Source organism: Suncus etruscus, chromosome 1, assembly GCF_024139225.1.
Source record: "Suncus etruscus isolate mSunEtr1 chromosome 1, mSunEtr1.pri.cur, whole genome shotgun sequence".
Taxonomy (NCBI): domain Eukaryota; kingdom Metazoa; phylum Chordata; class Mammalia; order Eulipotyphla; family Soricidae; genus Suncus; species Suncus etruscus.
Genome location: NC_064848.1, coordinates 60,473,319 through 60,499,924, shown reverse-complemented (window position 1 = coordinate 60,499,924; position 26,606 = coordinate 60,473,319). Strand labels below are relative to the sequence as shown.

General features: G+C 42.9%; 1 protein-coding gene across 7 annotated transcripts in view; it reads left to right on the top strand.

Annotated features, from left to right (window-relative positions):
* The first annotated feature begins 858 nt into the window (after positions 1–858).
* The window catches only part of FAM219A (family with sequence similarity 219 member A), a 66,913-nt gene continuing 41,165 nt past the window's right edge, over positions 859–26,606 (top strand). For 3 of the 7 annotated variants that reach the window (XM_049774128.1, XM_049774119.1, XM_049774094.1), the window contains exon 1: positions 862–931. In XM_049774128.1, the coding sequence (XP_049630085.1) occupies positions 872–931 (60 nt within the window). In that variant the 5' untranslated portion in view covers positions 862–871. Of the gene's footprint in view, positions 932–26,606 lie in introns of all 7 variants that reach the window. The other 4 variants (XM_049774136.1, XM_049774102.1, XM_049774086.1 and 1 more) reach the window with 3 other exon arrangements.

The following is a 26,606-nucleotide window of genomic DNA, read 5'->3' as shown; positions in this document are numbered from 1 at the left end:
TGGAGAATGCTTGTTACCTGCTTACGAGGTGGTGCCGGCTTGGGGGCCATATTAGAAGCAAGAAGCACCTCAACACCTGAAGCCGCCTTCCAAACACCCTAAGTGTTTGGATGTTCGTCCCTTCGATCTCTTTCAACGTCCAGGCAGGCACCGAGGTTCTTGGGGAACAGCACTCCTTGGCTTTCTTCTTTCCAGATTCCCACAACCTCTGCAAGGAGAGAACCGGCTCCGCCCTGACGCGGTTGCCTAGCAACAAGCGAGAGGCGGCCAAGGCGCAGGCGCCTCCCGCCAGAGTAGAGTGGTAGGCGGGGCCGGGCGCGTGGGGAGGGGAAAAAAGAACCCTCAGGCTCCATTAAGCCCGCCCCCTGAAGGACAGTCCCTGGGAAGAACTCCCGCGTGTGGGCGGGACTGGACTCCCATAGCGCCGCCCCCTCATGAATAATGCAGATCCAGGCGGTGTCCCGGACCCGGAAGTGGAGTTGCCGAGTCACCGCAGTGGCTGAGCTGCTGACAGGAGGCGGCGGCGGCGGAGGAGGAGGAGAGGGAAGACCCGAGGCTCAATTAGGCCGGCGCCGCGGCTGCAGCGCTCGCTCGCTCGCTCGGCGGATCCGGCGAGCCACGCCGGCCTCGGGCTGCCAGCGCGTTTGAAACCTCTCGGCCCGGATCCTCCCGCTCGGTCTCTTCTCCGCTCCGGGACTCGCCCGCCTGGTCCGGATCGTGCGGGGCGGCCTAGTCGCTAGGCATCAGCAGGCATCAGCAGGCATCACCTCCCGGGGCCGCCGCCCCGCGCGCGCGCGGTCCTCCCCGCATCCCTGGCCGCCGCGCCCGGCCCGTCCGGACCCCCCGCCCGGCCCGCTCGCCCGCCGGCACCATGATGGAGGAGATCGACCGGTTCCAGGTGCCCACCGCGCACTCGGAGGTGCAGCCGCTGGTGAGGGGGCGGGTGGCGGGCAGCCTGGCACCTGAGGCGGTGGTGGAGGGCGCATCTCCGGGGAGCAGGGCCGAGGGATGCGCACCGCGTGGGAGGACAGCCGGGCATGCACGGGGCTTTGGGCACCGGGGGCCGATGGGCGGCGGGAGCGAGTCCGCAGACGCAGGCCCGGAGCGAGCGCCGCCGTCGGGGGGCATCTAACGGGGTGCACAATGGTGCACGGCCGCCGTGGGGTGCAGCTGGCAGGCCCGCTGGCCTGGGCCTGGGCCTGGGCAGGGAGATCGGAGACCTGCGGTGCTCGGGGAGGGGCTCGGGAGACTCGGGAGCACTGGGCCGTGCGGGGCTGCAAACTGGCTTGAGGCAAAGGGGGAGCCTCTGTGGCCCGACTGGGGTGGGAATGCGGGGTCCCGGGGAGCGCTGCGGGCAAGGATCGGGGGTGGGCGCGGGGCTTCTTGCTGCTCTCTGGATGGAGGAGCTCGCTGGCGGGGGCGGAGGGCACCGGGTACCGTTAGCCGGGGTTCGGGGAGCGAGCGCCACGGCGAGAATGGAGCATCGGAGGCGCGGAGGCGGTAGCTAGCGGTAGCCCGAGGGACCCACCCGCTCGCTTTGGCACCGGCACCGGCACCGGCAGACTGGGCCTACGTGCTCCGGGTCCCTGCTGGGCGCCGGTCCGGCCGCCGGTGCGCGCCCCGAGAGTCAGGGAGGAATGATGTCATCGCTGCCGGCTCGGAGCGGACGCTGGAAGGGAGGGCATCTCGGGCGCACGCTCGCCGGGCCTAAGGAGGACCGTGCCCGCTGGGGATGGCAGGGCAGGGCGGGTACCTAGCTCGTAAGGAAAAGGAGGAAGAGAGCCCTGGCTCTAGCCTCTCTTTCTCTTCTTGTCCCCCAGGGAGCTGGACTGATGTAAGGCAGGCTAGGAACCCCCCCCCCCTTTCTCTGAGCTCTGCTGGATCTAACCAGAGCTCTCCAAGTGCTGATGATCTGGGGGTCCCCCTAAGCTTCCTCCCTCTGCTCGGTGGGAAGGTGGGGGACAGGATCTAGCCTGGGCTCCAGGCCCCTGCCTGGCAGATGTAGTTGGCTGCTTCCTGACTGAGCAAGTGACCTGCTGTCATTGCAACCACAAGGGACATTGGCAAGAACCCAAGGTTGAATTCAAACTATACCTTTTAGGCCATAGAATCAGAGAGAATCAATGGAGACCCTTCAGCAGGAGCCAAGTGCACCCCACACCATCTTGTGACTACTTAGTTCTAGAAGCTTTGCAGTAGTGTACAATATTAAACTGGGTGTAGAGTTGCGACAGGAAATCACCCCCCCCCCCCGCAATCTCATGTCATCGCTAGATTATTTCAGGCCCAGGGAACCTTGGAAGAAAGTTTGTCTCATGAACTTCAAGAATTTCGGGCTGGGGCCAGAACAATAGTACAGCAGGCAGGGTATTTGCCTTGCATGCAGCCAACCAGGGTTGGATCCCAAGCATCCCATATGCTCCCCTAAACCTGCCAGAGCCTGGAGCCTGAGTGAGAGAGCCTGGAGTAACCCCTGAGCATGACCAGCTGTGACCCAAAACAAAATAAAAAAAAGAACTTTAGGCTGGATTAAGGGAATTTTCTTTTCTGGAAAAATTTCCCCAGCCATGTCAAACTGAATTCCCCTTCCAGTTATAACCATTTAATCAAAGAACTAAAAGAGAGGGTGGATGAAGGAGGAGGTCTAGATGAGTCAGGAGAAGAAAAGCATAGAGTTGGTTCTTATCTTCCATCTGGGGTTCCCAGGGAGGGAGTAGTAGTTGTTCTTGTTGCCTTTAGTTTTTTGCCTGAAATTTTCCATGGTAGTTGGATAAGTGATGGCCCAAGAGATTCTTTGTTGCTGTTGATCTGTATAACTCTGAAGAAGTATTTATGGCATGGGGGCACCGGTGACCAGAAAAAAAGGCTGAAAGCTCCTTTAAAGAAGATAGTTTGTTTAGGCTGAGCATTATGGAAATAGTAATAAAATTATCCTCAATTGGAGGGATATCAACATTGCCTGTAGGTTCTGTTTTCATGTTGAATTCTAGAGGATCCCCCAGATTCATTAAAATTTCTGTGTGTTTTGTTTGTTTTGTGTTGGGGCCACACCTGGCCATGCTCAGGGGTTACTTCTTAGTTTGCACTTAAGCACTCCTGATGGGCTTGGAGGGGGCGGGTCTACATGGATTCCAGGAATTGAACCTGGGTTGGCCACATGCAAGACAAGCTTGCTGTACTCTTGCTGTACTATCTCTCCAGCCTTCTCTGTATATTTTTGAGAACCTGGCATCACTGTTTTAGAAAATTAATTTACCAATATTTAATAATCATCTGTTCTGTTCTAGATACTTTACCAAGTGTTTGAGGATATAATGATGTGGAATTAATCGGATCCCATTCATGGTTAGCAACACAAGACACAAACATGACCCTGCCCTCCTGGGGTACAGTAGGATTTTATTGTTCTTGCTCACTTCCTTTATGTGAGCTTCTCTCTGGGCAGAGTAGGGACTGTCTCCTTAAGCCCTAAGGGAACTAAGATATTCATTGCCCCCTTCTGGATTTAGATATACTGAAAGAGGCCTGCACAGTCACTGGGTGAATAGAATCCAGAGGGCATTCAGTCCAGATTTGGAAAGTGAGCTCTAAGGCGAGAGCATCTTTGTTTTTATTTTTATTATCAGCATTTATTTGAAAGAGTAACTCAAGTTTGAAGGAGGCCTAGGGGAGTGGCAAGAGCTGGGTAACAAGGCACAGTGAGCAGATCTGGGTGTTTCCAAGGTGCTAATTTAAGCATTAGTTCTCAACGAGTAGGAGGATGAGATAGAGATCCCTGCTCTGTGAGTGCTGTTACCACAGCTGCATGGAGCCTCCTGTCTGGGTAGGAAACTGCTGAAGGGAGTAGCCTCTCTCTTCTCTCTTCTCCCATCACACCATCTAGTTAATTGGCCTGGCGCATTTCAGCAGCTGAACCAGGTCTAGTCTTATTCCTGAGAGTTCCCAGGGGTCTCTTTCTGTATCTTTATGGCAGTAATGAGACATCCTCTTCCAGACCTAGTTCCAGGGCTCCACGTCTTCTGTGTCTGTTTCCCAGACATGTTTCTCCTTTTAAATTCTTTGGTAATGCTCAAAGGCCACATCTGACTCTGTACTCAGGGGTCATACCTTATTATACTCCTGGGGAACCATATATGATGCCAGTATTTGAACCAGTGTTGTAGCCAAGGCCGCATACAAAACAAGTGCCTTAACCTTTGTACTATTTCTCTAGCCCAATTCCAAGTGTTTATAAGTACAGCTTCTCTCACTAAGAAACACCCAGGGACAGGTATTTCTCGAATGTCACTTCTGTATCCAGGTCACACACTCACTGATCTGGGGAAATTGTGAGCTGTCCAAGCCTCTCTTGAGCAACTAGGCTATTGTTTGTGTGAGCAACAGGGATAGTCTCTATTGTCTGTCTGCTGGTGTGGTTGGTGCCTTCTTAAATACAGTCTAGGTCTTTCCTTTTTCAGCAGCAGTGGAAGAAAAAGAGACTTGTTAAAACATAACAAAAATAAATGGAACCTTTAATCACTTAATTGTGTCCAAGTCCTACCTCCTGTGTTTTCAGTGAACAGAGAGAATCCCTCTCCAAAATGGGGTGAGTGAGGGTGATGCATATGACATTAGACAGCATCTCTGTATGCTTAAGAAGAGAAATGCTGTTCTGGCCTATGGCTTCCCAGACACCGAGTTTATCCACTTAGTCATTTACTTAGCTCATGAGCATATGCTCAATTCCAAGTACTTTAAGGATGCAGACAAATGAGAGGTCTTGGGTGGGAAGCTGGAAGGATGGGCTCAGATGGCTATAGGAAGGTTTTAGACATCTATCAGGAAAGAGTGGTTGGACACTATTCCAGAGAAAGAATGGCTCTTCTCAAAGTTGGAGAGGATAAGAAATACGAAAGGCTCTTTGAACATATGAACTCAGATAGGAGTTTCAAGATTATGCCCCATGCCATGCAAGCATGGGGCTGGTCAGGACAATAACTCAGTGAGTGGGCTACACCAGCAGCACCTGAAAATAGCAGAGAAACCAGTATGGAGAGATGATTTACATGTCTTCCATGATGTGAGAGCTTAAATGCGTTTCCTTGTAGTCAAGTGGCTTTTCAACTTACAGAAGGAATCTCATGGTAGGTCCATGAAATTATATCTTAGGTTTTATGAAGAGGCTTCTCTCTCTTCCTATATTGCAGAGTAAGTCCCAGAACATTTTTCCTGAGATTCATCCTTTACTACTCCCCTCCAATAACAAACACTAAAAACCTACTTTGCTGGATGTGCTTAAGATAAATGGAAGTTCTATAGGATAATGAACATACTTAAGGAAGAACTAGATTCTTTACAGACAAAGAAAGTCAGGAAGGGTTCTCATAAAGTGGTCAGTGAAGGGGTCACTGAGATAATTGGTTCTTGGAAGAGGTCTAGAAACTTGATAGATAAGAAGAGAGGGAGACAAGAGTTCCAGGAAGAGAATCCAGAGAAACTAAAGGGTGTGTTTGGGAAGAATGAAGGATTGTAATTAAGGAAAGAACACGATCAAATCTGAGCATATTACTTTGTTGGTGGATGAGAGGTTGAAGAAGGTGATGTTGCAGATTAGAAAACTAGTATGAAGACATGGGTGAAATCATACAGGCAAGAAATAATGCATTTAGTGTAAAACAGAGCGAGACGAAGGGTCATATATACAGATACTAATAGAGTAGAAAACTTTTTTGGAAGTGAGATGGAGAGACAGGAAGTCAAGAATGACTCCTGGGGGGTGGGGAGGAGGGACACTTGGGACATCGGTGATGAGAATGTTGAACTCGTGAAGGGTCTTAAAAAATAAAATAAAATACAAACCTAATGGCAAAAACAAAACAAAACATTGTATCAGGAAGCTACACTTGTAATGGGTGTGGTGCTAGAATTCTGTGCATGAAAGCCAATTTTAACAGTATTACTGTACACTACAGAAAAAAAAAAAAAACCGAACTCCTGGGTTTCTGGGATGGAAATCTGACTCTGGTGTTAAGAGGCACTATCACCATTCTTCTTGGCTTTAGATGCTGCTCTATGGCTGTGGTTTCTGTGGTATTCTGTTGAATTTGCACCCTTGGGGTTGTGAGAGACTCAGGAGTCCTGGAAACCCAAAGAACAAAGAGTGGCACTGATCCCACAGCCTCTGAAGGGTTCCCAAGAAATGTACTTACCTGCCAGTGAATGTTTGCCCCCTGCAGCCTGCTTTGATGAATGCAAGCAAACTGGTGGCAGCTAGGAGCTCTGATGTTCAAGTCCTCTCCTCCTGTTCCTGCAGTGGCACTTTGTTGAAGGAAAAATATACTCCTTTATTGGATGAGAGAATGTTTCATGTTAACATTTCTGGCCTGACCTTTTACCATCATCTGGTCAAACATATAGTTTTCTGACTGATTGGCTGAGCTTTTACTGACATATTTTAGAGTGGATATGTGAATTACTGTTTCCTCTGCAAAAGTCAGGATAGAAAAGGACATAGATCTCCCGTCTCACAACTAATCTGGTAAGTGGTTGTAGGGGCAGGAAGAGCACCAAGGTTTGGTGTGACACAAAAGCAGAATTCAGGGAAGAGATCATGTAGAACAAAGACCCCAAGAGGGTATCACCTCTAAAGGTAGGTACTTCCATAGTAGCTGGGAATCAGACTGAGTCACTTTCGGCCCCTAGTTCCTGCTGCCCTTGACTGATTATACTCCAGAGTAACCTGAAATGTAAACAGAACTTTCATTACTGGAACCTGATTAGCCTCATGGATACTCTTCCTTCCTTGTGGTTCTTGAAAGGGCAGACAGATTCTTTTACCTGAAAAGGAGACAAAGAAGACTTAACTTCTTGGTGTGTCTTCAACTTATCTGCTTCAGGCCTTCATTTAACCCTGGGAGAACTGGTGCAGGCAGTACCAAGGTAGTGGGAAGAGGAGAGCCAGGTTTTTGCTGCTACCCAAAGGTGCTAGTTGAAGGAAGCATGGTCAGCAGGCCATTGCTTCCTAAGCAGGTCATTGTTTCCTAAGGACTCTCTGATGGGAATCTGGCGTGTGGGTGGGAGGAAGGAAGGAAGGGAGGAAGGAAGGGAGGGAGGGAGGGAGGGAGGGAGGGAGGAAGGAAGAAAGGAGGGAAGGAATGGAGGAGGGAAGGAAGGAAGGAAGGAAAGAAGGAAGGAAGGAAGGAGGGAAGGAGGGAAGGAAGGAGGGAAGGAAGGAAGGAAGAAGGGAGGAAGGAAGGAAGAAAGGAAGGAGGGAAGGAAAGGAGGAGGGAGGGAGGGAACAAGGAAGGAGGGAAGGGAAGGAAGGAGGGAAGGAAGGAAGAAGGGAGGGAGGAAGGAAGGAAGAAAGGAAGGAAGGAGGGAAGGAAAGGAGGAAGGAAGGAAGAGAAGGAAGGAAGGAGGGAGGGAGGGAAGGAAGGTGGGAGGGAGGAAGGAAGGAAGGAAGGAAGGAAGGAAGGAAGGAAGGAAGGAAGGAAGGAAGGAAGGAAGGAAGGAAGGAAGGAGGCAGAGTAGGGACCAGCTCTGGATCTGGCTGTGCTCAGGAGTTCAAAAATTGGCATGTAACCTTCATGCAGTAAATGAACTCCTAGGTGTTAGGGAGGGACCTATAGGATTTATCTCTGCTTTAAATTCTTAGGATCTGGGGCTAGAACAATAGCATAACAGATTAGGTAGGCACTTGACTTGTACACAGCTGGCCTGGGTTTAATCTACAGCACCACAAATGATCCCTTGATCCTTGTCAAGATGAATCCTGAACATTGAGCAGGAGTAAGCCATGGGCATTGCTGGGTGTGGCCCCCAAACAAAACAAAACAAAGCCAAGCAAACAGAATTATTGATGCTGTACTATATTTCTGCCCCCTTTCAGTCTTTGTCTAAATTCAGTATTCTTCATGCCTATATGCAATCTTTTATCATGTTTTCCCTATTAACTTTTACAAAACTGCTTTACAAAATGTGTTTCATGGGCCGAGAGATAGCACAGTGATAGGGTGTTTGCCTTGCAAGCAGCTGATTCAAACAGATGGTGATTGAATCCCAGCATCCCATATGGTCCCCGTGTCTGCAGGAGTGACTTCTGAGTGCAGAGCCAGGAGTAAGCCCTGAGAGTAGCCAGGTGTGACCCAACCTCCCCCCCCCCATTTTTTTTAAATGTGTTTCATGGAATGTTTTTTTGGGAAGCTGGCATAGAAAATAGTCTATTCTGATCTAGCCTAGAATGTCTCAGTTCTTTGGAGCCTCTTTTATAACGTACACCATTTAGCCCCCTGCTAGACTTCAATAGAATGTGGCTTGTAGTAGTCCCTATATGTGTAGTTGTCAGTGAAATGTCCCTAGGGCCCTTCGGACACTTGTAGCAACTAAGTGCCTTTTTTTTTTTTCTCAAGTTACTACAAAGGAAGATTATTTCCCTTCATGTCCCTTTACAAATGCTTAAGTGCTTAATGGTTTAATGCTTAACTTGGCAACAGAGGCAATTTTATTGAGATATTTATATGTTATACATTTATTCTATTCAGTATTTTTCTTTTTATCCTAGTGTGATTTTCACATGTTTCAGTTCTGTTTCTCACACAGTGCATAGTATGAGCTGTACTCTGCACTTAGGTGTTCTGCTAAATAGGAAGAAAGATAAGGGTGATTGATTGTCCAAGTCTCTCATTAAGAAGGATCCCATCTTGGGGCCGGAGCAGTGGTGCAGCAGTAGGACCTTTGCCTTGCACATGGCTGACCTAGGACGGACCTCAGTTGGATCCCCCGGCGTCCCATATGGTTCCTCAAGCCAGGAGTGATTTCTTAGTGCATAGCCAGGAATAACCCCTGAGCGTCACCAGGTGTGGCCCAAAAACAAACAAACAAAAAAAGGATCCCAACTTAATTCTATGATTAAGGGAATGCTTCAGTAATTCCTTTGGAGCACCATTGATTATCTGCACTGGGCACAGAAGCGCAAGAAGCATTTAGCACAAATCACCTTACACTGTCGACTTTATGGGCTTCATAAACCATGGCTAGTCGTTCGGTTTCTCACCATATATCAATGCCCAGTGATTAGTAGTGACTAACAGGAGCAAGTGTTAAGGTATTAAAGTGGATTCTGAGGCAAAATGTTGATATAGTGAAAGTGACCTGATTAATTTTCCATGACTTCTCTGAACTTCAGCAGAGGAGGCAGCAATCATCATGCTCTGCTTGCCATCCTGATGTACTGAATCATCATAAGCAAATCCTGGTAAAAACAAAACAAAACAAAAGAACAGAGACTCTTGCAGATGTTAACCTGCACAGCCATCTGTTTTGAGAGGGGACTAGAGTCTTGTGATATGTTTTATTTTTTTAATTAGTGGAGAACCCAAAAACACACTGCAGAATAGACATCTGCACTGTTGTATTCATTGCAGCACTATTCACATTAGTTAAAATCTAGAAACATGGGGCCGGGGAGATGGTGCTAGAGGTAAGGTGTCTGCCTTGCAAGCGCTAGCCAAGGAAGGACCATGGTTCGATCCCCCGGTGTCCCATATGGTCCCCCTAAGCCAGGGGCAATTTCTGAGCGCTTAGCCAGGAGTAACCCCTGAGCATCAAATGGGTGTGGCCCGAAAAACCAAAAAAAAAAAAATCTAGAAACAACCCAAATGGTCAAGAACAGATGAGTGGATAAAAAAGCTATGGTACTTCTACACAATGAATACTATGCAGCTGTTAGGAAAAATGTCATGAAATTTACTTATATGAATAGACATGGAGAGGATCATGCTGAGTGAAATGACTCAGAGGGACAGGCATAGAATGATTGCACTTATTTGTGGTATATTAAAGAAAACATAGTATCAGAATAATATCCAAAGACAATAAAAATGGGAGTGGGAAGTGAAGTTAGAACAGAGAAGGGAACAGACAAGGGACTACCATAGCAATACTAGTTGGAAGTGATCACAAGAATACCTGAAAGGAGGTAAAGTGATGTATGCATGATACTCTTTCAGTAACAGTATTGCAAACCATGGTTCCTAAAAGGGAAACTGGGGAGAGGGGAGGGGAGAGAGAGAGACAGAGACAGAGAGACAGACAGACACAGAGAGAGACAGAGACAGAGAGAGAGAGTGGTTGCCATAGAAGCAGATTGGAGGTGGGCAGGTGGGAGAGAAGCTGGGGAGATTGATGAACTAGTAAATGAATGAATGTTGGAACATTGTATGACTGAAACTCAGTCAACAGCGTTTTAACTCTGTCTCATGGTGATTCGATAAAAAAATTTTTAAAAACAAATGAGTGGAGGGGCCGGAGAGATAGCTTGGAGGTAGGGCGTTTGCCTTTCATGCAGGAGGTCATCAGATCGAATCCTGAATCCCGGCGCCCCCCTGTGCCTGCCAGGAGCAATTTCTGAGCCTGGCGCCAGGAATAACCCCTGAGCACTGCCGGGTGTGACCCAAAAAACAAACAAAAAAAAAAAAAAAAAAGAAATGAGTGGAGAAAAACTGATCTTTCCTACTTGAACATGGGCTTTTAACATATTGATATGAAGTTAACAATCCTTTGGAAATATGAAGATTCGCCATGCTTAGATAAAACTATGTAAGTTCTTGGCCAAAAGAACAAAAAGGCAGAGTAGGAGGCAAGAGGAGACACTTAAGCCAGCAATTAAGTGGAAAGGAAGGTCTTATCATAGTTATATACAGACAGCACTCTTTCTTTCTCCAAGATTAAATAGTTCTTGTTTTTGCCTCCTACCATAGTTTCCAGAGTGATTTCTAAATTTCACCTCTTCCTTGCCTCTCCTAGTAGATACTCCTGAGTTTCTTACCCCTGTAAAGTGACATAAACATGCTTATATGATCTGAGCAGTAGATTTCGGTGGGGCTCCTTCAATTTATATTACTGATATTGTAGTACTTTAATGTCAATTAAAGTTTCATGATCATATTTAATTATTGTACCTAGTGTTATATGGAACTTGGGACACATCTGAAATAGAGTAGGGTAGTCTTTTTGTTTTGTTTTGTTTTGGGGTCACACCGTGTGGCACTCAGAGGTTACTCCTGGCTCTGTGCTCAGAAATCGCCCCTGGCAGGCTCGGGGAACCATATGGGATGCCAGGATTCGAACCACTGTCTGTACTGGGTTGGCTGCCTACAGGGCAAACGCCCTACTGCTGTGCTATCTCTTTGGCCTCAAGTAGGCAGCCTTTTGCTTTTGCTATTAACATCAAGCAAGAACCCACAATCTCATCTTGGGCTTGGCAAGCTGGTTATAAAGATAGAGGTACATTGGCACTAGTGAAGGTTGATACTACCCTTCCTCAGAGCTGTGCCACACGTATTATAGTATGACTTTTGTTTTTATAGAGCTAGTTGACTGAATTTAGCCACCAGAAAAGCTATGTGCTGTTTGGCTGCATTAATAGAAGCATGGAGTTCAGATTTTAGGAGACAGTAGTCAAATCTTCACTGGGTCAGCACTCTCTGAAGTTCTACAGTCTGTGCTTATGTTATCATTTTAGAGAGGGAGTATCTGGAATGATGAAAGTAGTCAAACCAAATTATATGAGAACACTTGGAAGAATTGAGGATGTTTGGCCTGTAAATGGACAGTATCAGGTAAAAAGTATTTGTTAAAATTTGTTTATTTGGGGGCTCCTCCTAAGCAGTGCTCAGGAGACCCAGGACCCCCTTCAAGCAATTTTTGTCCAGTAGGGCCAATACTTGCAAAGGTCCAAGGATGCAGTGTTGCTCAACCCTGTGGTACCAGAGATTACTCTGGCCAAGTGTTAGTGCTCATTTCTTGGAATCTCCAGGGCTACTGGAGGGTCTCTTGTATAGGGTCTCCTGTACTATATATTATACTATATAATGATGGGGAATGTAATTGGGTTGGCTATTTGCAAGGCAAGCACCTTAACCCATGTACGCTGTCTCCAACCCCAGGAAAAGCACTTTAAGTTTTCAAATGCCTACAGATCTGGAATTAGGAAAGGAAAGATATTCTTGTTACCCATGGTTTTACAGAAAGGAACCTGGTGAGTATATCCCCACCACTGGACTCCACTACTTCCTGTTCCCTATAGCAGCAGTTCTTAAAGTAGTTCTTAATTATGTGTTCACTCATAATTCCTATCTTTCAAAGCAGATCATAAAATGCCACCTTCTTTTTGTATCTTTATTTTTCTTCCAATAAGATGTGTGAACTCTCCATTATATCTGTCCTATAGCTGAAGTGAAGTGTATGGATGCAGTGGTCTTACCTTTGATTTAAACTTATTTTTAAGGAATTTGAAAAGTTGTTTCCAAAAATGCCTGAACAATATACTTTGTGAAGTAGAGTAGAAGAAACATTTTGGTTATTTTGCATATGTATAAGTAGAATCCTAAAAAGAAAAAAATGTTGGTCATGACATAGCTGAAGATTGGCATGGCCTCATATAGAGACCATGGATGCTGGGATGCTGACTTCAGGTCCATGATAGTTCCTTTACAATTTGGCACCTAATTAAGTTCTTTTACATAAAAAATTATTTATTGGGGGCTGGAGAGATAGCACCATGGCTTTGCCTTGCAAGCAGCCGATCCAGGGCCTAAGATGGTTGGTTCGAATCCCGGCGTCCCATATGGTCCCCGGTGCCTGCCAGGAACTATTTCTGAGCAGAGAGCCAAGAGTAACCCCTGAGCGCTGCCAGGTGTGGCACAAAAACCAAAAAAAAAAAAAAATTCTTTATTGACTTTTGAGATGGCTACCCTCTCTGACTTGCTGCTTCTGACTCTCTTTGCTTTCTGTCATTCATATCAACTTTCTTACTAGTGGCTCCAACCAAGTCATTCACCTTCTCTTACCAATTAGATTCTTTTTTTTTTTTTTGGTTTTTGGGCCACACCCGGCGGTGCTCAGGGGTTACTCCTGGCTGTCTGCTCAGAAATAGCTCCTGGCAGGCACGGGGGACCATATGGGACACCGGGATTTGAACCAACCACCTTTGGTCCTGGATCGGCTGCTTGCAAGGCAAACACCGCTGTGCTATCTCTCCGGGCCCACCAATTAGATTCTTTTTTTTTTTTTTTTTTTTTTTTGGTTTTTTGGGCCACACCCGGCGGTGCTCAGGGGTTACTTCTGGCTGTCTGCTCAGAAATAGCTCCTGGCAGGCATGGGGGACCATATGGGACACCGGGATTCGAACCAACCACCTTTGGTCCTGGATCGGCTGCTTGCAAGGCAAACGCCGCTATGCTATCTCTCCGGGCCCCACCAATTAGATTCTTAAGAATTCTTTTCTTGGGGCTGGAGAGATAGCATGGAGGTAAGGCGTTTGCCTTTCATGCAGGAGGTCATCTGTTCAAATCCCGGTGTCCCATATGGTCCCCCGTGCCTGCCAGGAGCAATTTCTGAGCCTAGAGCCAGGAATAACCCCTGAGCACTGCTGGGTGTGACCCCAAAAAAAATTCTTTTCTCTTTTTTTCTGCCTGTTCTACCCATACTTTACCCTATGTGTGGGTATTGGTGGGAGGGATATCCTAAGCAGTGCTCTGATGAGTCTCAGCCAACTGGGCTGGCACTTGAATTCAACCATCCAAAAATTCAGTACTGCTAGGGCACTGTAGTGCCACTAATTACCCAGGCCACACACTGACAGTAGTTGGGGCCCTTAGAGCATCAGAAGTGCTCAAAGGGGCCCGGAGAGATAGCACAGCGGTGTTTGCCTTGCAAGCAGCCGATCCAGGACCTAAGGTGGTTGGTTCGAATCCCAGTGTCCCATATGGTCCCCCGTGCCTGCCAGGAGATATTTCTGAGCCGATAGCCAGGAGTAACCCCTGAGTACTGCCGGGTGTGGCCCAAAAACAAAAAACAAAACAACAACAACAAAAAAAAAAGAAGTGCTCAGAGAATCATCTTGTACCAGGAATGGTATCAGGGTTGAGCACATGTACCGTAAGCCCTATGCAATTTCTATTGCCCTAAACTTGTTCATAGTAATCAGAAGTTTCCTTCTCTAGGATGGCCTTCCCTTACTCTTCCTGTGAGACCTCAGTCAATGCCCCAACCTGTAATGTGTTGTAGAGTGTATCTTGTTATCCCAGTTCCCCTTTCAACTACTTGGCTGATAGTTCCCCTTTCAACTACTTGGCTGTAACTTTCCTCCAGAGTTACAATGTGGCAGACAGGACTTGTTCTTATGAAACAAAAATAGAGAATTTAGCTGGTACTTTTTTTAAATATATAAACTTAAAGACCATGTATTACATAGTTGATCATAATACATTTGTTTCTGGGTAAATGGAGTAAAATATTAAAAAGGAAGGAAGAAGGAAGGAAGGTAGGAAGGAAAGAAGGAAGGAAGGAAAAAAGAAAGAAAAATAAAAGAGTACAGCAATGAGAAAATTTGTGAAAATTATTGTATCTTGCAATGAGGTCATTAAGTCATTTGTCAAGAAAGTTTATTAAGCTCTTGTTGCTAGTTGATCATTCTGTTATTTCTTTTGTATCTGAACATTATGTCGCTAAATTGGTGTATTTCTTTTCTTTTCTTTTTTTTTTCTTTTTTCTTTTTTTTTTGGTTTTTGAGTCACACCTGGCAGTGCTCAGGGGTTACTCCTGACTCTAGGCTCAGAAATCGCCCCTGGCAGGCACAGGGGATCATATGGGATGCTGGGATTTGAACCACCGTCCTTCTGCATGAAAGGCAAATGCCTTATCTCTATGCTATCTCTCTGACCCCAAATTGGTGTATTTCTACAGGGATGACAATATTTTAAAAATTGGAGTTGTTTTTCTTGCTGATACTACAACTTTTGTATTGTGTGTGTTTGGCTGTCAGGCCTTCCAGAGTATGAAAAGGCAGGGAAGCTATGTCCATACTCACTCTAAAAATGTCCTGGTGATGTCAGCCCAAACACTAGCATATTTAGAATGTTTGTCAGATTGGTGTTTCTTCAGAGAGTCATAGATGAGTAGTAAAGTAGGGCCATTAGCAAGGCAGTGATAAAGGTGATGAATGCACCTAGAGTGTCTCCAGCAGGATAGGACTTGAACCAACCTGTCCTCCTGATAGCATCTCAGCTGGTATCTTTAAGAATAAGCAAGAGAGGTGCCCAGGGATATGGTTCAGTGGTATAACATTTGCCTTGCCTATGTGTGACACTGGATTCAATTTCAGGTACTGCATGGTCCTTCAGTCACTGCTGATAGTGAACCCTGAACCCCAACCAGCGAGTAGCTCCTGAGCACTTCTGGTTGTATACAAAAACAAATAAATAAAAGAAGGGCTGGAGAGATAGCATGGAGGTAAGGCATTTGCCTTTCATGCAGAAGGTCATCGGTTCGGATCCCGGCGTCCCATGTGGTCCCCTGTGCCTGCCAGGAGCAATTTCTGAGCATGGAGCCAGGAATAACCCCTGAGCACTGCCGGGTGGACCCAAAAACCAAAAAAAAAAAACAAACAAACAAAAAACAAACAAATAAATAAAAGAAGCAAGAGTGGAGAGGAGGTGTCACCCCTTGATAGGTCAACTAGACTGAAACCCAACAAAAATATACTAATTCTGAAAGGAGAAATGGAATAAAGCGGCCTAGTATATATATATATATATATATATATATATATATATATATATATATATATATATATATATGGCACTCCACCCCCAGAAAACTGGATACACATTCTTCTCCAATGTACATGGGTCATTCTCCACGATAGATCACATGTTGGCCCATAAAACATGACTCCATAAAATCTAGAGGATAGAAATTGTACAGACTACCTTCTCAGATCACAATGCACTAAAATTAGAAGTGAACTACAAGGGGCCGGGCGGTGGCGCAGGAGGTAAGGTGCCTGCCTTGCCTGCGCTAGCCTAGGACGGACCGCGGTTCGATCCCCCGGCGTCCCATATGGTCCCCCAAGAAGCCAGGAGCAACTTCTGAGCACATAGCCAGGAGTAACCCCTGAGCGTCACAGGGTGTGGCCCAAAAACCAAAAAAAAAAAAAAAAAAAAAAAAAAAAAGAAGTGAACTACAAAAGGACACAGAAGAAAAACTTTAACACCTGGAAATTAAACAGCTTACTATTGAAAATCCAGTGAAATCAAAGAGAAAATCAAAAGATTCCTAGAAACAAATGCGAATGAAGATACAAATTATCAGAACTTGTGGGAAAGAGCAAAAGTGATACTAATAGGAAAATTTATAGCTTTATAAGTACACATTAGGAAGAAAGAAGGGGCCTATATAAATAGCTTAATGACATAGCCTATACAATTAGAAAATGATCAACAAAAGGAATCAAAAATAGGTAGACAGAGAGATAAAGATTAGAGTAGAAATCAATAAAGTGGAAATCCAAAAACAATCCAAAAGATCAATAAAAGCAAAAGTTGGTTCTTTGAAAAAATCAACAAGATTGATAAACCCACTAGCAAAACTCACAAAGAAAAAGAGAAACTTAATAAACTGGATTAGAAATGAAAAGGGGGAGATTACTACAGATACTACAGAGATTCAAAGGGTAATCAGAGACTACTTTGAGAAACTATGCTACAAAACAAGGTAACCTGTAAAAAGTAGATAAATTGTTAGACTCTTATAATCTTTCATGGTTGAGTCAGGATGATCAGCATATCTAAACATACCCATCACTATTGAGGAAATTAAAATGGTAATTAAAAGTCTTCCAAAAAACAAAAGTCCAGGCCTAAATGGATTCACTAATGAATTCTTTCAAACCTTTCAAGAGGATCTACTACTAATCCTTTCAGTCTCTTTCAGGACATTGAAGTAACAAAAATTCTCCCAAATAGTTTCTATGAAGCTAACATCACCCTGATGCCAAAAGCAGATAGAAATGCTGCAAAATGGCAGGGATGTGGAGAGAAAGGAACTCTTATCCACTGCTGGTGGGAATGCTGTCTAGTTCAACCTTTATGGAAAGCAATATGGAGATTCCTCCAAAACCTGGAAATCGAGCTCCCATATGACCCAGCTATACCACTCCGAGGAATATACCCTAGGAACACAAAAATACAATACAAAAATCCCTCCCTTACACCTATATTCATTTCAGCAGTATTTACCATAGCAAGAGTCTGGAAACAGCCAAGATACCCTTCAACAGATGAATGGTTAAAGAAACTCTGGTACATATACACAATGGGATATTATGCAGCTGTCAGGAGAAATGAAGTCATGAAATTTTCCTATACATGGATGTACATGGAATCTATTAGGCTGAGTGAAATAAGTCAGAGGGAGAGAGAGAAAGTCACAGAATGGTCTCACTCATCTATGGGTTTTAAGAAAAATGAAAGACATTCTTGCAATAATAACTTTCAGATACAAAAGAGAAAAAAGCTGTAAGTTACAGCTCACCTCATGAAGCTCACCACAAACAGGGATGAGTTTAGTTAGAGAAATAACTACGTTTTGAACTATCCTAATAATGAGAATGTACGAGGGAAATAGAAAGCCTGTCTAGAGTACAGGCGGGGGTTGGGTGGGGAGGAGGGAGATTTGGGACATTGGTGATGGGAATGTTGCACTGGTGCTGGGTGGTGTTCTTTACGTGACTGAAACCCAAACACAATCACGTATGTAATAAAGTTGTTTAAATTAAAAAATGTATCAAAAAAAAGAAATGCTGCAAAAAAGGGAAACTATAGACCAATATCCTTGATGAACACAAATGCAAAGATTCTCAAAAAAATCCTAGCAAATAGGATCCAACTCCTCATCAAGAAGGTCACATACCATGGCCAAGTAGGTTTCATTCCAGGAATGCAAGGATGGTTTAACATATGTAAATCAATCAACATAATATACCATATCAACAAAAGAAAATGATTATATCAGTAGATGCAGAGAAAGCATTCAATAAGGTCCAACACCTATTCATGGTAAAATATCTCAACAAGATGGGAATGGAAGGAACTTTTCTCAATATAGTCAAGGCCATTTACCATAAGCCAATGGCAAATATTATTCTCAATGGAAATAAACTAAAAGCCTTTTCTCTCAAATCTGGTACAAGACAAGACTGCCCCCTCTCACCACTCGTATTCAATATAGTACTGGAAGTTCTTGCCATAGCAATTAAGAAAAAAAAAAAGATATCAAGGACACCCAGATAGGAAAGGAAGAAGTTGAGCTCTCACTGTTTGCAGATGACATGCTACTATATTTAGAAAATCCTAATGACTCTACCAAAAAGCTTCTGGAAGCAATAGATTCATATAACAAAGTGGCAGGTAAATTAACATGCAAAAATAAATGGCCATTTTATACACAAATAATGATTGATAGAGAAGATATGGACATTAAATAAAAATCCCGGGCTGGAGTGATAGCACAGCACTAGGGCATTTGCCTTGCATGCTGCCAACTGGGGGCAGACCCAGGTTTGATCCTTGGCATCCCATGTGGTCCCCCAATCCTGCAAGGAGTAATTTTTGAGTGCAGAGCCAGGAGTAACCCATGAGCCACTGCTGGGTGTGACTCAAAAAGAAAAAAGAAAAAAACACCAATCCCAGTCACATTTAGTGCCACAGAAACTCAAAAATCTTAGAATCAACTAAGGAGGTGAAGGACCTATACAAAGAAAACTACAAAACACTGTTTCAAGAAATAAAAGAGGACACAAGGAAATTGAGATACATACCCTGTTTATGGACTGGGAGGATTAACATTATTAAAATGGCAATACTCCCCAAAGCATTGTTCAGATTTAATGCAATTCCTCTAAGGATACTCATGACATTCTTCAAAAAAGTGGATCAAACACTTCTGAAATTCATTTGAAACAATAAATACCCATGTCCTGTAAGTGGCTTCTGTCTTACAGCGCCAGTGCGATTTCGGTGAATCCACTTCAGAGAGAGTGGGTTGCCCGAACTGTGTACGGAGAAATTTGAAATATGAAATAAATGAAACCACACAGAGTATGTGGGGTCAACACATCTTCTGGCAGAGTGTGACAAGTTTAATTTTTTGAGCAGGGGAATTTATAGGAGTAAAATTAGCCAGAGGTAAAGAATAATTATAATCACAAAGCATAGTACAACAGTTACAATACCTAAGCTCTGGGTGTGACTGTAAAAATTCTAAGTTACAAGAGAGAAGGTTACACTCAAGGCGTCTCTTTGCAAACTTACTTCAAATATAAAATCAGGATTAGGAGGAAGTAGGAAATATCTAGAAACTTGATCTTTCTAGGCTGGACTCTATTGTTTTAGAGATTAAGTGAAGGGAGGAGCCAAATCCCCAAAAATGAGTTTCCCTTTTTCTAAAGGAGGGTCAATAGTCAAGATCTGCGTTCTGGTTACACCCTTGATTACCAGAAACTGCAGTTGCAAAGACATATTTGAAAAAGAGAGAAAAATTGTCTTTGCTTATAGGGCTGGCTATATCCAGAAAAAGGAGTTCTCAAATAAACTTTCGTGCTGGAATTTCTGAGCCAAATTATTTGATTAATTTGCCTGATATATACAAAGAAGAGATAGTCAAATACTGGCTGAAAATGTAATGCCAGGCATCTATTTAGAAATTCCTCAACCATCCGTATAGGAGAAAAAGGCGTCCACAGCGGGCCTTTTGAGGAACCCCATGGGGGTTAAATTAGTTCTACCCACCAGGAAAATCTGAGGATACATCTGGTGGGCTGAAACCCCCTAAAAGCTTAGGTATGCCCTGGCATTACAGTCTTATTTTTTTTTTTTAAAGTCACACCAGGTAGTGCTCAAGGGTTACTCCTGGCTCTGTGTTCAGAAGTTCCTCCTGGCAGGTTCAGGGTACCATATGGGATGCTGTGTTTGAACTACTGACCTTCTTTATGCAAGGCAACGCTTTACCTCCATGCCATCTCTCAGGCTTGTCTTATTGTAATAGTAAATAGTTTCTTTGCTGTGAAAATAGAAGGTGGAGAAATAACAGCACCAAAAAAAATAATAATTAGCAATCTGATCCCAGCAATATGGGATACAGAAGTTGTAATTAATATAAAACTTACATTAGCTAAATTGGTTAAAATAGTAAGAAGACTAGAGTATCAGTTATTATCTAACTTACGAGGACTTAAATATAGACTAATATAACTGAAAATCTTTTCTGACACCGAGGAGTTAGAACAATTAAGTAAAGCACTTTATGTGAGAAAATTATAAGAAGTAAAAAAAAGGGGCCGGGCGGTGGCGCTGAAGGTAAGGTGCCTGCCTTGCCTGTGCTAGCCTTGGACGGACCGCGGTTCGATCCCCCGGTGTCCCATATGATCCCCCAAGCCAGGAGCAACTTCTGAGCACATAGCCAGGAGTAACCCCTGAGCGTTACCGGGTGTGGCCCAAAAACCCAAAAAAAAAAAAAAAAAAAAAAAAGAAGTAAAAAAAAATATTGGGGTAATACTAATATTTTCTGTTCCTGCCATAAACATAGAAAATTTAAAGTTCAGAGTGGAAGAATTAAACAATAGAAAACAATAGAATATAGAAACAGATTTTGATAGGAATATTGTTAGAAGGGGAACTGCTGGTCTGCTGAATCTCCCCATATACATATATACATAATATTTTTTCCTAAATTCCAATGAATTTAGATAAGACAGTAAAACTATGTTAGTAGCTGCTGTTAAACAAAATAGGCTTAACAAGAAACATATATACACACACACGAGGTAAAAGGTGATATTTTTTGTATAAGAGTCTATAAGTTCAGTGTTGATTTATGAGTGTGTCAGTTCAGCTTTTTAATTTGTATCTGCGGGCTGACGTCATCTGTTCCCAGGCAGTTTCCAGGATGTTGGTCTCTGTAGATGTCACAGGACAGGGGATTGAAATCAGCAGCTGAAATTTGCAGGGGGTTGAGTAGCTGAATCTGCAAGCGGATCCTTTCTCTGTCCAGGCAGAGACTCAGTCAAGGCAAAGACTCTGTCCAGGGAGCCAGACAATTCCTGTGTTCTTTCTGAAAAACTGGAAACTTAAGCTAGATGTTAGTGCAGACATTGTTGTTAAACAATATTGTTGCTTACTATTGATTGGGTCCCAGAGAAAATGTCTCTAGACCTGTATTAAATTCTGATAGCTTTAATTATTTGCAGGGGAAGTAATAGGCTTTCTTTCTAGATTTATATTCTAGAAGTTCTATCATCTAAGAAATATAATAAAGGGAGTGCGGGCTGAGAAACTCCATCCTCTGTCTTTAGGATGGCAAAGGGCTGTAGTCTTTACCTATAAGAAAAGATGGAATTTTTGTTACCTTGACTCCAAGTGATGCAATTGACTGGTTTGATTCTGGAGTTTTAATTTTTGGAAAAGATCACATTAGATAGTAGAATTTACCTGAGCAGATCAGGTTTTGGAGCTGCAAGTTGTCCTCTCCTTTTGGGAGGACTGAATTTTCTTTGAAATGATAACACAAAAATTAAGTTAAAGAATGATAGCATTATTTACTTTACACTGGTTAATGAAGCAAGGTAAATTTCTTATAGTCGTAATATTTAAACATATTTTAAATACAAGTAAATAGCTGAATAACTGTACTTTATGGTTTTTAGCATAAATTTAGTAAGATTGGAGAAATCACCTTGGGACAACCCTTAGATGCTGTAGAGTCCCTAGTTGGCTTAAATTTGTCTGCAAAAGAGTTAATTCGGCTGCAGAGAGCTTCCTGTCTGTATATATGCAAACTAAGATAGTTATTAACCTATTGGAGATGGTAAAAGGCAATGATTGTCAAATTTACTGAACATACAGAGCAACCATTATATTTTAAATTGCAATATCATAATTTAGGTTATAAGTTAATATAGCTCCGATTTTACGAGCACTGTAACATGAGCATGTAAGTTCTTAATTCCCAGAATTTTTCTTTTTTTTTTTTTTTGGTTTTTGGGCCACACCCGTTTGACACTCAGAGGTTACTCCTGGCTATGTGCTCAGAAATCGCCCCTGGCTTGGGGGGACCATATGGGACGCCGGGGGATCGAACCGCGGTCCGTTCCTTGGCTAGCGCTTGTAAGGCAGACACCTTACCTCTAGCGCCACCTTCCCGGCCCCAGAATTTTTCTAATATAAAATGTTGTATTACTTTCAATTAGGAAAAATAATTCAATTTTATCATGCAAATATCATAAATCCAATATTTTTTAAACAGTTACACTTCTATTTCTACCTTTCATTACCATTTTGATGTTGATAACCAAGATTACTATATATGATAACAATTTATCTTCACTCCACTGATTTTACACAAGGCCTATGAGAGTGGAGGTAGGTTTTAAATTAAGTAGTAGTTATGTTTTAAAATCATTTTGCACTAATTGACTAATAATCAATGGCCTGATTAATTAGCTTTAATGTCATTAGCTACAATTAAAGTCTTTAGAGTTTGGGGACAAGGTCCCCTTTTACCAAATAAAGTACTTAAATCTGGTAAAATTTGAGGGCATCCTTTGAAGGTGAATTACACCTCAACTAAATTAAGACCAGTGCTGACAGGCGGTATATGACAGCTTATTAAATTAGTATTCAAAACTTAAATTAAGGCTCAAAGATGGAAATTATGGAAACCGCCCTTATTTATAAAAAAATAATATTAATATAGATAATTAATGCTATATATTTATTAAAGACACTTAGTTTCCTAGATCTACTATTTTTAGGATGACAATAAAGTGTCATTATAATTAGATAGCATTCTAATATTATTCTGACCAATGGTAATAGCACGCTTTAATAAAGTTATTATATGGCCAGAATTAAATTTAAAACTGTCAATGAAATTAAGTTCTTAACAATATCATGCACTCACAAAATTAGAAATATTATTCAAACAATTCTTATTTCGTAAAACCTTTAATAGAAAGTTAGAGAAATATGGAAACTTTAAAAAACCCAGACCTTATTTCCTTAAACAATGGGCTCCCTGGGGAGATCCTTTCCCCCTCAGGGAAATGAGCAAGATCTAAGACCTTGAAGCCCTTGGATTTAAAAGTCAAGTGTATTTTTTTTTCTTTGCTTTTCTCTGAGGCCAGGTTTGACCTAGGAGAAGCGGCTGGTTAAAGTTTACATATCTATGATATACTTAGTCATAGTAAAAAGTACTCACTGTTTCAACACACGATTCCAAACATACAATCTCAATACACACTCAAACAAACTTTCAGATTCACACATCACATAAATTGACAAATATAGAGATGAGTAAAGATGAGTTACAGATAAGAGATGAAAAAAATATGTGGGAAATTTTTGGAAAAGAAGGCCTTTTTAAAAGAGTAAGAAGAGCTGGCTCCAGTGAAAAGGTAGTTTTAGAAGAGGAATAGAAGAAATTAACTGCATTTATTTCTTTAAATTCTTAGTTGGTAAATTTCTATTTTCATTGCATCAGATGACATGTAATTTTCTATAGATACACAACATATTTATTATCTTTACATAACATTGAGCAGAGACTTATAGTAAAATTTTATTCATTAGATGTTAGTTATCATGATGTTTAGATACATTTTTTAGTATATCTCTTCCTTATAAGGTATATGATAAGTGAGGTAGAATATAGGGCTGGAAAGTTCCTTTGCTCACACCATCATCCCAAGTTAAAACAATTGCACTTTTAGCCACATTTGCTAGTCCTAGGCCCATCAAAGGAGATGAAATATGTTCAGTAGCCCAGGAATAGGGCCAGTCCTTCTGAGCAATGAAAGAAATAGATGTACCTGTATCCAAGAGACCTAGTATATTTTTTCCTGAATATTCATAGATATTAAAAGCTCTTTACTTTCTAGTTCTATATTTCTGTAAGGCAAAGGTTGCTCTGAGGCATCCTTATATTACTCAAACATTTGTTGTTTAAAATAATAAAGAAGACCCTTAAGATGGAGCTGGATGGAGATGGAGGCCTTTGTCCTTAGGCCTCAGCCAAGTGGCTCCATCCCCCATTAACCGGCAACTTCAGGTGGTCGCGGTGGGTAGAAAACTCATCCAGAGACAGGCATCAGGAAATATCAGTTTCATTTGCCCTGACCATTACATGTGTAGCCTATATCATAAACCTATTTAAGCATTTGCCATTCTTAGCTTGCCCTGCATCTTAACTCCTTTCAGCCATCTTTCCTCTCACCTCCAACCAGGCAAATCTGAGGATACATCTGGTGGGCTGAGCCCCCCTAAAAGCTTAGGTATGCCCTGGCACCTATGAATAGCTAAAGCAACCCTTAGGAAAAAGAAGATGGGAGGCATCACTTTCCCCAACTTTAAATTGTACTACAAAGTAATAGTCATTAAAACAGTATAGTATTGGGGCCGGGAAGGTGGTGCTAGAGGTAAGGTGTCTGCCTTGCAAGCGCTAGCGTAGGATGGACTGCGGTTCGATCCCCCGGTGTCCCATATGGTCCCCCCCCCAAGCCAGGGGCAATTTCTGAGCACATAGCCAGGAGTAACCCTTGAGCGTTGAATGGGTGTGGCCCAAAAACCAAAGAGAAAAAAAAAAAACAAAAAAAAACCCAGCATGGTATTGGAATAATGACAGACCCTCAGATCAATGGAATAGACTTGAGTATTCAAAAAATGTTCCCCAGATATACAACCAATTAATCTTTGATAAAGGGGCAAGAAACACAAAATAAAGCAAGGAAAGCTACTTCAACAAGTGATATTGGGACAATAACATGTCAGCCACATGCAAAAAAGCAAACTTGAACCTCCATTTAACCCCATGCATAAAGGTCAAATTCAAATGGATTAAAAATCTTGATATCAGACCCAGAACCATATATATGGTATATAGACGAATAAAACACTCTATGATATTGAGGCTAAAGGCATCTTCAAGGAAGAAACATCACTGTCCAAACAAGTAGAAGCAGAGATAAACAAAGAAGCTGAGAAGCTTCTGAACTTTAAAGGAAATGGTGACTAGGATACAAAGGTGCCACTCACAGAATGGGAGAAACTATTCATGCAATACCCATCAGATAAGGGGCTAATATCTATGATATACAAGGTACTGAGAGTTTAAGATTCAAAAAATGTAACCCCCCCAAAAAATGTAACCCCATCAGAAATGGGGAGAACTGAATAGACACCTCCTCAAAGAAGAAATACAAATGGCCAAAAGACACATGAAAAAAATGCTCCACAGCACTAATCATCAGGAAGGTGCAAGACAAAATAACACTGAGGTACCATCTCATGCCACAGAGACTGACAAACATCACAAAAAATAAGAGCAATCAATGCTAGCAGAGATGTGGGGGGAAAGGAACTCTCATTCACTTCTGGGAATGCCATCTAGTTCATCCTTTATGGAAAACAAATATGAACATTCCTCAAAAAAACTGGAAATTGAGCTCCCTTATGATCCAACTATATCACTCCTAGGAATATACCCTAAGAACACAAGAACACAATCCAAAAAGGCCTTCCGCATACCTATATTCATTGCAGTGCTATTTACAATAGCCAGAATCTGGACAGCCCAGATGCTCAACAAAAAAATGAGTAGCTCAAGAAACTATGGAACATATACACAATGGAATATTATGTAGCCATCAGGAAAAATGAAGTCATGAAAATTTCCTATACTTGCATGGATATAGAAGCTCTTATGCTGAGTGAAAGAAGTCAGAGGGAGAGAGGTAGATACAGAATAGTCTCTTTCATCTATGGGATTTAAGAAAAATAAAAGACATTATTATAATAATACCTGTAGACAATAGAGATGAGGGTTGGAAGGACTGGTCCATGATACGAAGCTTACAACAGAGTGGTGAATGCAGTTAGAGAAATAACTACACTAACAACTATTAAGACAATGGTAATGTGTGAGAGAGATAGAATGCCTGTCTCGAATACAGGTAGAGGATGGGTGAGGAGGGAAATGGAGGGCATTGGTGGTGGGAATGCACTGGTGAAGGGTGAGGGGAGAGTGGAGAGGAGGTAGGGAGGTGATTCTAAGATAGGGACAGATTGGGAAACAAGAAGGATAAGTAAATGAGAATTGATGGGTGGACTAGAAGATACATGTGGGGAATTGTGGGAGATTTACACAGGTACATGGATTGAAGCACTCATACAGTATTCAACAGTAATACATTTTGAGGGCCGGTGCAGTGGTGCAAGGGGTAAGGCGTCTGCCTTGCCTGCGCTAGCCTAGGACGGACCTCGGTTCTTTCCCCAGCGTCCCATATGGTCCCTCAAGCCAGGAGCAATTTCTGAGTGCATAGCCAGGAGTAACCCCTGAGCATCACAGGGTGTGACCCAAAAACAAAACAAAAATACATTTTGAGTATCTGCCATATGGAAGATTCAATGCTAGACACAAGGATGTCTTTATGAGCTGACAGTACAGTGAGACAGATACTAAATAAATAAAGTGCACAAACAAAATTGCAAAGCAAATTGGGGCAAGATAGAAGAGATAAGGCCACAGCAATATGGGAGAGACTATTAAAGCCTCCCACATTAGCTTGGGAATGTGTCAGCGGAGGTGCCTTTGATATTTGAGGTCAGATCACAGAATGAGAAGGACCACAGTTCTCTGACAAGAAGTGATTTCTTGCAGGGAGATAAGAGAGATAGTGTATGGGTTAAGGTGCTGACCTTGCATTTCGCTTATCCTTGTCCAAATCCTCAGCATAT